The sequence below is a fragment of the Symphalangus syndactylus genome, chromosome 2 (genome assembly GCF_028878055.3).
Source record: "Symphalangus syndactylus isolate Jambi chromosome 2, NHGRI_mSymSyn1-v2.1_pri, whole genome shotgun sequence".
NCBI classification, from domain to species: Eukaryota; Metazoa; Chordata; class Mammalia; order Primates; family Hylobatidae; genus Symphalangus; species Symphalangus syndactylus.
In genome coordinates this window covers 45,592,657-45,607,069 of record NC_072424.2, presented here as the reverse complement: position 1 = coordinate 45,607,069, position 14,413 = coordinate 45,592,657, and the positions used below count along the sequence as shown (strand labels likewise).

At 38.9% G+C, this 14,413-nt stretch overlaps 1 protein-coding gene across 8 annotated transcripts in view; it reads left to right on the top strand.

The window, feature by feature from the left end:
* Positions 1–13,774, top strand: part of EXOC6 (exocyst complex component 6) — a 364,709-nt gene extending 350,935 nt beyond the window's left edge. For 5 of the 8 annotated variants that reach the window (XM_063629860.1, XM_055255403.2, XM_055255395.2 and 2 more), the window contains 2 exons: positions 11,198–11,310; positions 12,507–13,774. In XM_063629860.1, coding sequence (XP_063485930.1) covers positions 11,198–11,310; positions 12,507–12,639 — 246 coding nt within the window. In that variant the 3' untranslated portion in view covers positions 12,640–13,774. Of the gene's footprint in view, positions 1–8,113; positions 11,311–12,506 lie in introns of those variants that run through there. The other 3 variants (XR_008652928.2, XM_063629869.1, XM_063629867.1) reach the window with 3 other exon arrangements.
* Positions 13,775–14,413: the final 639 nt, after the last annotated feature.

Here is a 14,413-nt window from a genome sequence, read left to right as displayed (position 1 = left end):
GACTTATGAAATTATGTATCAAAAGGTAACATATGCAGTGAATCCCAACAAATATTTAGTTGATGCCTAGTATATGCCAGTTACCGGGCTAAATGTGAAGATACCGATACTAAGCAAAACAAGTCACTAGCTTTGTGGCACTTACAAAGTACATTATTAGAAGGAGGAAAAAGGCACTTCAACTGTTGAGATATTGGAAGGAGACAAGTGCTGGGATAGCTATGATTCACCCAGACTAAAAATGGAATTATTGATATTTGATTCTTTGGTGGATAAACAAACTAACCTCTAATGTCAATATACTGTGAAAAACACTATGATACAGATATGTGGAGGGTAGTATGAGGACACAAAAGAGTGACAGCTAACCCAACCAACGTGGTCTGGAGAGGCTTCCTGGGAGACTGATTTAGACTTAGGTGTTATGGAACTAAGTAAGAGCTACCTGGGTGAAGAAGGAGGGAAAGGAGACTCCATACGGAAGAGCTGAGGAATGAGGAGTGTCCTAGGGTAGTCATGGTTTCTTTTTTTTTTTTGAGACCGAGTTTTGTTCTTGTGGCCCAGACTGGAGTGCAATGGCATGATCTCGGCTCACCGCAACCTCTGCCTCCTGGGTTCAAGCAATTCTCCTGCCTCGGCCTCCCAAGTAGCTGGGATTACAGGCACCCACCACCACGCCTGACTAATTCAGTATTTTTAAGTAGAGAGGGGGTTTCACCATGTTGGCCAGGCTGGTCTCGAACTCCTGACCTCAGGTGGTCCGCCCACCTCAGCCTCCCGAAGTGCTGGGATTACAGGTGTGAGCCACCGCGCCTGGCCCAGTCATGGTTTCTAAGAGAACTAAGAGTAGTTCCTCATTTAGGAGCCTGCATTACATGAAGGCAGAAGCCAAAATGTTGACCTGGATAAGGTGCAAGAGAGCTTTGCATGTCATGTTAAGGAACTTGAACTTTATCTTGTAGGAAATGGGGAGCCATCAAAGGTTTTAAACAAGGGAATGGTGTAATCAAATTTGTGTTTTAGCTGGATCTCTCTGGCAGCAGTGTGGAGGCTGGCTAATCTGGAGTATTGGAAGAGAAAGGCAAACGGAATAGGCAAGACCAAAGGCCTCAGGGGAGAGATTATGATGTCTGAACTAGGACAGGCATAGTAATAGTAGGGATGGAAAGCTGGGAGAGGGCCAGGCACGGTGGCTCACGCCTATAATCCCAGCACTTTGAGAGGACAAGGAAGGTGGTTCACTTGAGCCCCAGAGTTCGAGACCAGCCTGGCCAACATGTGAACGTTGTCTCTACTAAAAATGCAAAAATTAGCTGGGCATGGGGGCGTGTGCCTGTAATCCTAGCTACTCGGGAGGCTGAAGCACAAGAATCACTTGAACCCAGGAGGCAGAGGTTGCAGTGAGGTAAGATTGCACCACTGCACTCCATCCTGGGCATCAGAGTGAGGCTATGTCTCAAACAAAACAAAACAAAAAGAAAAGAAGAAGAAGGTGGAAGAAAGTAAATACCGGAAATATTTAGGAAGTTAAACTGGTACTATTTGTCAATAAATTAGGTGGAAGAATTGTGAGAGGCCAGGCGCAGTGGCTCACGCCTATAATCCCAGCATTTTGGGAGGCCGAGGCAGGTGGATCACGAGGTCAGGAGTTTGAGACCAGCTTGACCAACTTAGTGAAACCCCCGTCTTTACTAAAAATACAAAGATTAGCCGGGTGTGGTGGCGCATTCCTGTAATCCCAGCTACTCAGGAGGCTGAAGCAGGAAAATTGCTTGAACCTGGGAGGTGGAGGTTGCAGTGAGCCAAGATCACGCCACTGCACTCCAGCCTGGTGGACAGAGCAAGACTCCATCTCAAAAAAGAAACAAACCAAAAAAAAAAAAAAAATTGTGAGAGAGAAGACACAAAGCAAACTAAATCCAGATTTTTGGTTTCGGTAATTAGGTAAAGTACTGCTAGTTCATGTATGACCTACATGAAGCTGAACTCTTATGTTCAGTACCCTCAAGAAAAGCAAGCCATGCCTGTGTGTTTCTGTGTATGCATGGAGGGATAGCATTAGGAGATATACCTAATGTAAATGATGAGTTAACGGGTGCGGCACACCAACATGGCACATGTATACGTATGTAACAAACCTGCACATTGTGCACATGTACCCTAGAACTTAAAGTATAATAATAAAAAATCTAACTCACATTCAACTATTTGAAGTGAATCTACTTGAGGAAATTATATGACAGGTTCTTTCTTCTATTGGGTAATTGTAGGTTTTTTATTATTTTTCAAAAATAGGAAATAAAAAATTGATAAGAATTTATTAACATTGGCTGGGTGCAGTGGCTCACGCCTGTAATCCCAGCACTTTGGTGAAACCTCATCTCTAATAAAAATACAAAAATTAACTGGGGTGGTGTCACACACCTGTAATCCCAGCTACTTGGGAGGCTGAGGCAGGAGAATCACTTGAACCCAGCAGGCAGAGGTTGCAGTGAGCCAAGATCGTGCCACTGCACTCCAGCCTGGGCAACAGAGTGAGACTCCGTCTCAAAAAAAAAAAAAAAAGAATTTATTAACATCTTTTTGCATTTATAAAAAACTTCCAGGAAACTTTAATCAAATATCTATTTGTTATTTGGGTTTAAATACATAATATAAATATTTTATCCCAATTGCCAAAAGAATTATTTTAAAACTCAACTACATAAGGTGCTAATGTTCTTATACTACTAAATGGAAAGTCAGAAGATCCTATTAAAAGTTTATATAACAAATTCTACTCCTAGATATATAGCCAAGAGAAATGGAAACAGGTTTTCAAAAACCTTATACATAAATGTTAATAGCAGCATTTTTTTTTTTTTTTTTGAGACGGAGTCTCGCTCTGTTGCCCAGGCTGGAGTACAGTGGTGCGATCTCGGCTCACTGCAAGCTCCGCCTCCTGGGTTCATGCCATTCTCCTGCCTCAGCCTCCCAAGTAGCTGGGACTACAGGTGCCTGCCACTACACCCAGCTCATTTTTTATATATATTTTTTAGTAGAGACGGGGTTTCACTGTATTAGCCAGGATGGTCTCGATCTCCTGACCTCATGATCACCCTCCTTGGCCTCCTAAAGTGCTGGGATTACAGGCATGAGCCACCATGCCTGGCCCAGCAGCATTATTTTTAATAGCCAAAAAAGATAAATGTCCATCAACTGATGATTGGATAAACAAGGTGTAGTATATCCATACAATGTATTATTATTTGTCAATAAAAAGGAATGGAGTAATAATGCATGCTACAACATGATGAACCTTGAAAACATTATGCTTAAGTGAAAGAAGCCAGTTACAAAAGACCAGGTTAGGTCTTTTTGTTTTGTTTATTTTGCTTTATGTTGTTTTGTTTTAAATAGAAGCAGGGTTTTGCTCTGCTGCCCATCCTGGAGTACAGTTCATTGCTCACTGCAGCCTCCACCTTCTGGACTCAAGCTAGCCTCCCACCTCAGCCTCCCAAGTAGCTAGGACTACAGGTGTGCACCACCACAGCCAGCTAATTTTTTAATTGTATGTCGAGACAGGGTCTCACCATGTTGCCCAGGCTGGTCTCAAACTCCTAGTCTGAAGCCTTGGCTTCTCGAAGTGCTAGGATTACAGGTGTGAGCCACCATGGCAGGCCAGAAGACCACATGTTATTTGATTCCCATTTGGGGAGTGATTACTAATGGCTATGGGGTTTCTTTCAGGGGCTCTAAAATTGATTGAGATGGTTGCACAATTCTGTGAATAGAGTCAAAACCATTGATTTGTGCCCTTTAAATGAGTAAACTGTATGGTACATCTCAAAGATGTTTTTTTTAAAAAAAAAAAAAAACAAACTTTAAAAGTTACATAACAAGAAATAGAGGTTTAATTGTTTTAAAGTTATAAAAACAAAAATAGACAAAAATGGTAAGATAGCTACCCAAGAAGAAAGCTGGTATAAAGTAAGGTAAATTCTCATATGTGATAGCTGTAAAATAATCAACTCAAAATTAGAAAAATACGCCTATTAGGGATAGTGAGATCATCACTAGAACTAAAAGAGGAGTTAAAGGCCAGACGCAGTGGCTCACACCTGTAATCCCAGCATTTTGGGAGGCCGAGGCGGGTGGATCACTTGAGGCCAGGAGTTTGAGACCAGCCTCAGCAACATGGTGAAACTCCGTCTCTACAAAAAACACAAAAATTAGCCGGGCATGGTGGTATGTGCCTGTAGTCCCAGCTGCTTGGGAAGTTGAGGCACAAGAATTGCTTGAACCTGAGGCCAGGCGTGGTGGCTCACGCCTGTAATCCCAGCACTTTGGGAGGCCAAGATGGGTGGATCACGAGGTTAGGAGTTCGAGACCAGCCTGACCAACATGGTGAAACCCCGTCTCTAACTGAAAATACAAAAAATTATCCGGGCGTGGTGGCATGCACCTGTAATGCCAGCTACTCAGGAGGCTGAGGCAGGAGAATTGCTTGAACCTGGGAGGTGGAGGTTGCAGTGAGCCGAGATCACGCCACTGCACTCCAACCTGGGCAACAGAGCGAGACTCCGTCTCAAAAAAAAAAAAAAAAAAAATTGCTTGAACCCGGGAGGAGGAGGTTGCAGTGAGCCGAGATTGTGCCACTGCACTCCAGTCTGGGTGACAGAGCGAGACTCTGTCTCAAAACAACAGCAACAGAAAACACAAAAAATGAATAAATAAATAAGGAGTTAAACATGGTTACTTCTGAGTACGGCAGTGAACTGTTGGTTTCATGATATGCTCCATTTGATTATTAACTATGTATTTGATAAAATTAATTTAATAAATTAACCACATAAATTCAAATGTATGTATCTATATGCTATTTTAGCCATGGTAGTGACCAAAAAGAAAAAAAACTCAAAGCAAATATGGATGTGTGTAAATCCAATTATGTAAATTTTACTGTATGCCTTTTTTTTTTTTTCTTCAAATTCCAAACTCACCTAGAGGTTATCTAGGACTACTACATTAGCTTAGCATAAAAAAAATACTTTAAGAACATTCTACCTTTGCATGTACAGTTCACCTGAGTGAAGTGCCTTGAAGAGACTAATTCCTTTAAGCAGCTTCTGCGGCATGAAGTGCTCAGAACTCACTCCTAGTCCTCACAGAGGTGGGAGTGAAAGGACTGGCTGAGAGCAAGTCTAGCAGATGGGACATTGGAAGAGGGCAGGCTTGGGTGAGGGTGCATCAGATCCAGAAGGCAGCATGAAGGCAGTTAACACTTGAAGGCAAAAAAGTGAGGTGGCTGGAGGCACAATACTGTTTTGCTTTTTTGTATTGTAGTTTTTGCCTATGCTCCTTCTGAATGCTGCTTAAAATTCTGTGCTACATGTGGAGTTTTCCAAATGTGGTGTTTTTAGATGGCTGGAAGGGAAGGAAAATCCAGGTGCTTTAAAAATCATATAGAGCTCATCATTTGACCTCACAATATATTTCGAAAAAGGACTTGTAGTTTTTTCCAATGTAGCTAATTTAGTAAGACCCATTTTTCTTGAATTCCCAGTGGCGAATTACTCAGGATTTGTTTGAAGGACAAGTATTTCTTCCTTGAAGCAGTACTAGGGTTTAGGACTTTTGTTGTTTAAATCTCTGGAGCACTCTAGGAACCCTGATCTCAGCTTTGTTTTTTGGAGGCAAAGGAAAAATGATCTCCTGGTTTACTTTTGGAATCCGCAAAGCAACTCTGAGGTCCCAGGTGGATTTAGTGTTTGGAAAAGGGAACTTGGGGGACTGAGGTTGACCCTGAGCCCCCAGGTTACTGTTCACGTTTACAAAAGCAAACCTGGTATCCCCAGTTGCTTTTCTCTTGAGGTTAGCTTAACTTTATTTATCTTCTGTCCTGGGTCACTGCCCTTGAGGTGCTTCAAAAGCAAAACCCAAAAGACCCAAAACAAAGAAAGCTAAATCAGATTCAAGGAAAAAATGACCTGGCACTGTGGGTTCACTTTTAAAAAGGCAAAAAGTCACTTCAAGAGTTTCATAGAATAGTTTTAAGTCTGCCTAGATTCATTGTGTCATTTGTACAAAGTGATCTCAACAGGTCTGAGACCCCAAGTTCCTTGGGCATGGATGGAGAATGAGTCTGTAGGATGGGAAACTGTCAGCAAGCTAAATGGGTTGACACAAATGAATTCCTCAGTGATTCTGAAGTGATTCAACTATTTTGAGCATATAAATGGGACCACCCATGTAACACTTCTTTCCTTAAGCTGATCTTTTTGTTTGCTGGACACACACAGGGAATGCTGAGGAAGTGAAACGTACAACTCACTTACAAATGTTGGCATACACCCACTTTATGTTATCAGATTAGTTATGAAGGGTATTTTTGAATCCTTGGTGAAAAAAAAACTTGGGATACTAATTTCAGATAATCTTACAAATCATGATAAGGTAGAACTCAGGCACATGATTTTGCCTTTTCGTTTTTATATCATCCATACTTTGCTTACTTCCCAAAAGGATTTAAGGTGGAATTACTTTACTTGACTATTGGAAGAAACCCATTTATAAAACTTAATACCAATTTTCATTATCATATGCCTGACTTTATCCTTTAATAAGTAATTGTAAAATTGCTTTTGGGTAATCTGGGGAGATTTTTGTTTTTGTTCATGTTTGATCTACATCTTTGAACTTCAGGTATATGTGTTAACTAATAAATACACCTGTTGAGACCATGTCCTACTGTTTATTTACAAGACTGAAAGAGATTTTGTGTGATTAATAACAAATGTATTATTTGTGCATTGCCATCTGAAGGAAGCAAAACTTAAGTAGAGAAGTGAGATTTTTCATAATGTACATCTTAATATTAAGAACATAGTGCATCCTGTGAAGCCTAACCAATTGTGAGAGGCAGTCCACAAGGCAGCGACCGTTGGGGTGAGAGGCAGTCCACAAGGCAGCGACCGTTGGGGTGAGAGGCAGTCCACAAGGCAGCGACCGTTGGGGTGAGAGGCAGTCCACAAGGCAGCGACCGTTGGGGTGAGAGGCAGTCCACAAGGCAGCGACTGTTGGGGTGAGAGGCAGTCCACAAGGCAGCGACTGTTGGGGTAGAGCGAAGGCAAGTATCAGTGTTTGTACCTGGCAACACCCCAGTTTCCGCTTTTCTTCCCATCATACTCTACTCCAGAGCAATCATGTTCTTTTAAAGTCATCCCAATCAAAGACCAGGGTCATCTTGGTCAGAATAGGCATGGATAGCCACCTGTGGAAATGAGTTCAGTCCATAAAATCTGGCCTGGCATAATGTTAGGTGGGACCCAGGAATAAAGTCCTGGTTTCTTTTTTGTTTGTTTGTTTTTTTTTTTTTTTGAGACGGAGTCTCGCTCTGTCACCCAGGCTGGAGTGCAGTGGCGCGATCTCGGCTCACTGCAAGCTCCGCCTCCCGGGTTCACGCCATTCTCCTGCCTCAGCCTCTCCCAGTAGCTGGGACTACAGGCGCCCGCCACCACGCCCGGCTAATTTTTTGTATTTTTAGTAGAGACGGGGTTTCACCGTGGTCTCGATCTCCTGACCTCGTGATCCACCCGTCTCGGCCTCCCAAAGTGCTGGGATTACAAGCGTGAGCCACCGCGCCCGGCCCTGGTTTTTTGTTTTATCCTTCAATAGAACTGAATTATAAAAAGTGAAAAATGACCTTATAATTGTTATGCGTGAAGGAGACTGGTAGACCATTCAGAAGTATTAACGCTACTTTCTCCAGGAAGATCATTTAACTCACTTAACGTTAGACCCAATGCTGTATCATGATGGAGTCTCTCCTCTTTATCAATACCCTGGTGAAAAGCTGGGAGAGATACAGGGATGTCACTTCACTATATTCACTTGCCATAGTTTGCCTACAAGCCAACATTGGCCTTTTTCAGAGAGCTATCAGCATAAGCTAAAGTAGCCTGTACTTATAAAGCCTAAGATAAAAGCTCCCAAGGAAACTTGGAATAATGGTCTGGCATCATCAATTAATCAGTTACTTCCTGAATATCTACTGAGTGGTTACACTGTGCTGGACACACTTTATGAGCTTGCCTGCCCAGTTTTGAAGTTTGTTTCTATTTACTTGTTCCAGCAGTACTATGCATTTGAAAAATCCTTACACACATGAAAATGAGAAATGAGAATATGAGATCAACATGCTTGCTGGCTCCATCTTTGCTCTCTGCCCGTGTTCATGTGTAGTCTTTGGGACACAAACACTGAAATGTCTCAGCCATTGGATCTTCAGTCATTGGATTCATAGACTGAGCGGAATGAGCAGGCAGTCCACCAGCTTCTATATAAGTTAATGGTTTCTATTTTATTCTATATTAAAGTGATAGTAGCTTCTTCATGTGTTACTGTAGTTTAAATTACTAGGATTCTGTGTGAATAGCTTTTCTTTATAATTTCTTCCATGTTAACATCAAAAGATTACTGCTTTATTCCTATCTTACAATGTAAGCTCCTTGAGGAAAGAGATTTTGTCTTGTTCCAATGCTGTATCTCTGGTACCTAGCACAGTATCTAGCACGTGATAGGTGGGGAGTCAATATATGTTGAATAAATAAATGAATCTTATCTAGATCATTGGCCTTTTTATCTGCATTGGCAATTAATTCCTTAACCATTAATTTGCAAATTCGTGCAGATTTCTACAGATATCTGTAAATTAACTGTGTACAATATGTTTCTATAAATATTTATACAAAGATTAATGTAAATATGAAAGCATTTAGATTTGTCTACATATGGGCAGGTAGGTTTAATTTTGTGGTTCCTGTAATTTCTATGGATTTGCACATAAGAGATTTGCATATGAGTATCTGACCATATGTGAACATTGTAAGCATAGTGTTTCTTTATCTAGGACAGTCTGGTCTTGTGCTGTAAAAGAATCAATTCTGTATTCACAGTTGGAGTTGGTGCGGGTTTTTCATTCATTAAGTCGGCTCCTCCTTTCCCACTTAGGGGTAAATCAGCCTAGAGAAAAAGAGCCTTAAGACGTTGCTTTCTGCTGACACTGTGCATTGCACATGCACAGTTGTGCAAATACACACATATACCTGAAAGAAGAATCCTTGAAAATGAGGCTTCTGTTGACAACTCTGTGAGGGGTGTTCATTATTGAAATTTATTTTAATATATAAATATATAAACCTTATTTATAACTATAGTATTAACACATATCCATTGTAGAGTATTACAAAAATAAAGAAAATAACAGTTAACCTTAATCCCACCGCATAAATAACAATCATTCTCTTTTAAAAATTATTATTTTAGAGGTGAAGTTTCATTATGTTGCCCATGGTGGACTCCTAAGTCCTGGTCTTAAGTGATCCTCCCGCCTCAGTCTCCAGAGTAGCTGGGACTGCAGGAACACACCACCATGCCCAGCTTATAACAGGCATCCTTAACATTTTTGCGAATTTTCTTCCAGTCTTTTTGGATGAGTTTTTATGTAACTTAAGTAGCAACATTTATCATAAACATTATCCCGTTATTTAAAATTATTTGTAAACATTAATTTTAATAACCACATGATAGTCATCATACAGATATACATCACTACTTAACCAGTCTCTTAATATTGAGATTTAGGCTATTTTCAGTTTTTCATAACACAAATAACATTTTTGAGATTAATATCTTTGTGCATAAATTTTTTTCTGTTTCCTGAAGTTGCATTCCAAGAAGTAGGATTGCTGAATCAAAGGGAGTGGCCATTTTTATAAGGTTCTTAAACACATTGCAGAATCACATTCCAGAGAAGTTATACTAGTTTACACTCTTACCATCTGAGTGTATGAAAGTAACTTTTCCTCTTTGTGAAAGGAGGGAAAAATGTGGCCAAACAACAGTTAAAAATTACACAGAACTTTAAATAAGTTCCCTTTTCTTTTTCAGACAGTATATTCTTTAACATTGTCTCAGTATAGTTTCTATCCTAGTGTTTCAACTGTTGGTATGGCCCAGAATGGTGTCTTGTCTGAAACAAAATAGAGTGGCTTTTCATAGTTAATATTTTCATTATAGAATTTTCTGCCTGTTGTAAGAAAATCTCTATTAATAGCTGTAAATTGGATGGGGAAAGAGTCAAGCAACTTCTTTACCTTCATCAAGAAAAGCTAGTTTCTGGTAACCTTTCTTTATGAGGTTTCAATCACCCCAGAGTTTTATCCCTCTCAGAGTCAGTGGTCGGCTCTTGTATCCCATCAGTAAATGCAAATGTTTCCTCCATTTGAAAGCAAAACCAGTAAGACCCCTTACTTATAAAGTGAGTTAAAACAAAAAGAAAGAATATAAAAACTAAAGGAAGGTAGTAAGTAAAGCATTTAGCTTTCTGAAACAATTCAAATGGGGATAGGAAGTTGGTTTTAAATGGCTTAAGGGGGATTAGGGTTTTAAAGTTGGATAAAGAGTTTGGTGCTTAGGTTTAGGCATGGCATTGCTTTTAAAAGATTACTTCCATATTTGACAATGATTCTAACTGGAGATTATAAAGTAAATAGTCAATTTTAAGACACCACGGGAAACAAGAGGGTTTCTTTTTTGTTGTTGTTTGTTTATACAAAATGGTAGCCTAGAGTTAACAGGCTGAATCCTGAAGCCCTCATTTCATAATACTGCAGAGGATCTATCACCAGAGAGAATCCAGCAGAGGTTGTTTAATGCACTTAATTGAGATTATCTGAGCTTTTGGTTTAAATTACTTTGGAAAAAGTCTTAGGTGCAAACAGCGTCCTTGAAAGGTAAACATACTTACCTCTAAGAAAAAAAGGTTTAATTTAAGTTCTTTAAAATTCTTCATACAGGTTATTAGCACCAACCTTTATTAATTAAATCTGGGTACTGACTAATGCATAAAGATAAAATTTCTATACATCAGTACAAGGGTTAATATATATTAAGAGTGTTTTCATTATTTTACAATTATTTGAAAACACAAAGTATTTTACTAGAAAACAAGCCCTGGCATTTTTAGTAATTTCAAAGTAAAAAAGATCTATTTTGGTTGTAAAGTACAGTTAATGAAGTTTTAAAAATGAATTTCCATATTCCGTTCCATCTAAGAAGCAAGCCATATTAAAATGGACCAAGGATAGCATATAATTTAAGTATTAACTGGGTAAATAATCAAAAGTTGATTTAACATTTCCCCCATCTTTCGCAGCTCCTTGACCTGTTTATGGTTTGGGATTGGTCTACTTACCTAGCTGATTATGGACAGCCAGCTTCTAAGTACCTTCGGGTGAATCCAAACACAGCCCTTACTCTTTTGGAGAAGTGAGTATATTCTGAAAACTTTTTTGTATAACATTTTAGCACCTTTTGATTCAGTGATAAACTGAAGAACTAGAGATTTCTGTCAAAAAAGAAAAGTCTAGATGGAAGCTTTAAAAGCTCACTCTAGTTTAATGACTAAAAAATAAGCTTTTCTTTCTTGCCCTTCAGAGTTGGTATAGTTTCATAAGCAACTGCTGTTTATATTGATGTGAACAAAACATCTTTCCTTTTGTATCCTGAATTGCAAGCTTAATTGACCTTAGAAATATGTTTACTGGGGATGTGACAATTGGAGCTTTCTTTAAAAAAAAAAAAAAATCTGTAACTCAGGAAAGAAGGTATTTTGTCAAATGTGACCAGGAATTGGAATGTTTGCCAGCAGTGTTATCTAAATCTTAGCATTATGGACTTGGATTCTTTGCAGGTAGAGAAGTATGTGATTTGAAAAAAACAATACAGTAAAAACTGAGGTAATAGGATTTACTGATGCATCTTGTCCAACTAAACATAAATTTAGGTGTTAACTTTTCCCTCTCATTATGTGACAGACTTTTTCTTTACTCAATCGTATTTCATTTAAAATGTCACTATTGGGAGGCTCTCTGAATCTGCTGTGATTCTGGGGGCTGCTGGATAAGAAAATAAAAATAAAAAAGTATCACTATTAAAATTTTCAATTTTTAAATTAAACTTGTTATTTTCCTATATTTCAAAATATTTGTGGTATATTTGATTTGAAAGGACAAGAGAAAGTGTTTAAAATAAATGTAAATTTAGTTTACAATGCCATGAAATGCAACTGAGGCAAAAACATCGCTATTTTACATTTTCTAATGTTATTTTCCTTTCACCTTATCTTGCTATGAATATGATTAGCAGAGTCTATACGGGGTATGTATTTTAGCATACTTTGTGGAATAATATTAGAAAATAGTATGATAGTAGCAAACCTAGCATATTTTAGATGTACATACTAATGCAAAAATACCACTTAACATAGAATGTAAAATAAAGCTTCTAATTTTTTGCATGGTTACTGTATCTGTATGTTTATTTAGCACCTACTGTCTTTGAACTATATTTTTCAAGCATAGGATTAGTGTGGAATAATTCAGAGCATGCCAAGATATTTTACTTGTGACAGCTTAGCTTTTAATTTTCTTTTACTAAGCTTCTTCATTCACATATGTTTCTAGGATGAAGGATACTAGCAAAAAGAACAATATATTTGCTCAGTTCAGGAAGAATGATCGAGACAAACAGAAGTTGATAGAGACAGTCGTGAAACAGCTGAGAAGTTTGGTGAATGGTATGTCCCAGCACACGTAGACCTCATGTGGCTTGCACTCAGTGACACCAAATCCATGATTCAACGTTGATCTTAAGCGAGTATTGGTCATGATACAGTAATTTGTTTACAGAATCCAAAAATACAATAGAGAAGATACATGAGGGCTTAAACAAGAAATAGTAATAAATATCATTTGTATGGATTTTTAAATAATCGAATACTATTTTATATATGGAAAAAAATGACCATTTTTTCACTTTTAGGGGAAAATGCAAAAGTGTAATACATAAATTGTCACAAATTGTACATGAAATTGATTACAAATACATTTGAAAAACATATGCCTCTACTTATAAGTATTTTTTTCTATTTAGACTTGAATGATAATCTGTTTTTTTATCAGTATATAGCTTTGGAATTCAATCATGTCTGATATGGTAGTATTTCGCTACCATTTTCTGACTTTTAGCTTTTATTTTCACCTCAATGTGATTTAAGCAGACCAAAATTTCTAATTCTGCTAATTCTGAAGGGGAAATAGACAAATCTTTAAAGCTGCCTGAAATCAAACTTGATTTAACTCAGTAAGAATGTGAATTATTTGTTCTACTTGGGTGGTTTAATTTAATCGTTCTGAATATGAACAAAATGTTTTGGATTTTCTAAAGATGCAGTGTTGTTTCTGTTCATCAGGGTTAATATTTCTAACTATATTGCTTGTAGCTGACCCCTTTCTGGATTTGTTTGGTTTGGTTTGGTTCCAGTTAAAAGAGAGGACAGGAACTAAATGGGGCTAACCACTTCAGGTGCAGCTTGTGCGAGGGTAGATGGTTCCTGCACACAGAAGTTACCACAGGGGTCAGGTTACTTTCTTCAAATAGCAGATTTCAGTACTTTATCCTCATTGGGGAAACAAGCCAAACCAAATGAACTCTGGAAAACCTAAAACAAATGTACATTTTCCTTTGTGTACGTTTCCGTGGTCCAAATGGCAATATAAATCCAGTCTTTATTCTCCCTTTGTTGTATTTATGCTGAATCTTCCCTTTGCCTTTTCAGAATTTAGGCCTGTAAGAAACTATGCCTGACTCTGTAAAATAAGTATAAAGAATTATATGTACATCTCTGGATTTTGTGATGAAATATTAAAAATATTGAGCAAGTTGTTGAAAATGCATTACTCTTTTGTCTATTCAGAGCTTACTGATTTAAAACAAGTGCTTCCTGGAGAAAAGGCGTATTATTTCCTAGTTATTGGAATGGGAGTGGCACCAAAACAGTATATATATATATGCCCACATATATATATATGCCCCTGCACATATATATATATATATGCCCCTGCACCCCTCCACACACACCCCAGGTTGCGCTGTAGGGACAAGGACGAGTGAGTCCTGAGGCATTTGGAACCCTTGAATGGGACGCACGAAGCCCAAAACGCAACAATGTAGATTGACAAGAGTCGTCGGGCAAACTCGGGGGAGGGAGGGAAGGATGTGCAGGGAAGGATGAATTCGGTCCTTGAGACCGGAAAGGTGCTCGTGGGTATCCGCTTCTGGAGACTTAGGACGTCTTTATGAAGCCTAGGGCAGCAGTGGAACTGCCATCTTTGGAAGGATACCTGACGTGGTAGATCAGAGAGCTGGGAAAGGTGGGGAGCTGTCGGAGAATCTCGGCTGCGCTATCCCTCGTGGGCTTTTGTGATGCCAACGCAGGCTTCGACGACTGCAGTTTCCCTGAAATAGTCGGAGCAAAGGAGAGAAAAGCCCAGTTCTTTCACCTTGGAGTGGCGAGAGAAGAGCACCTAGA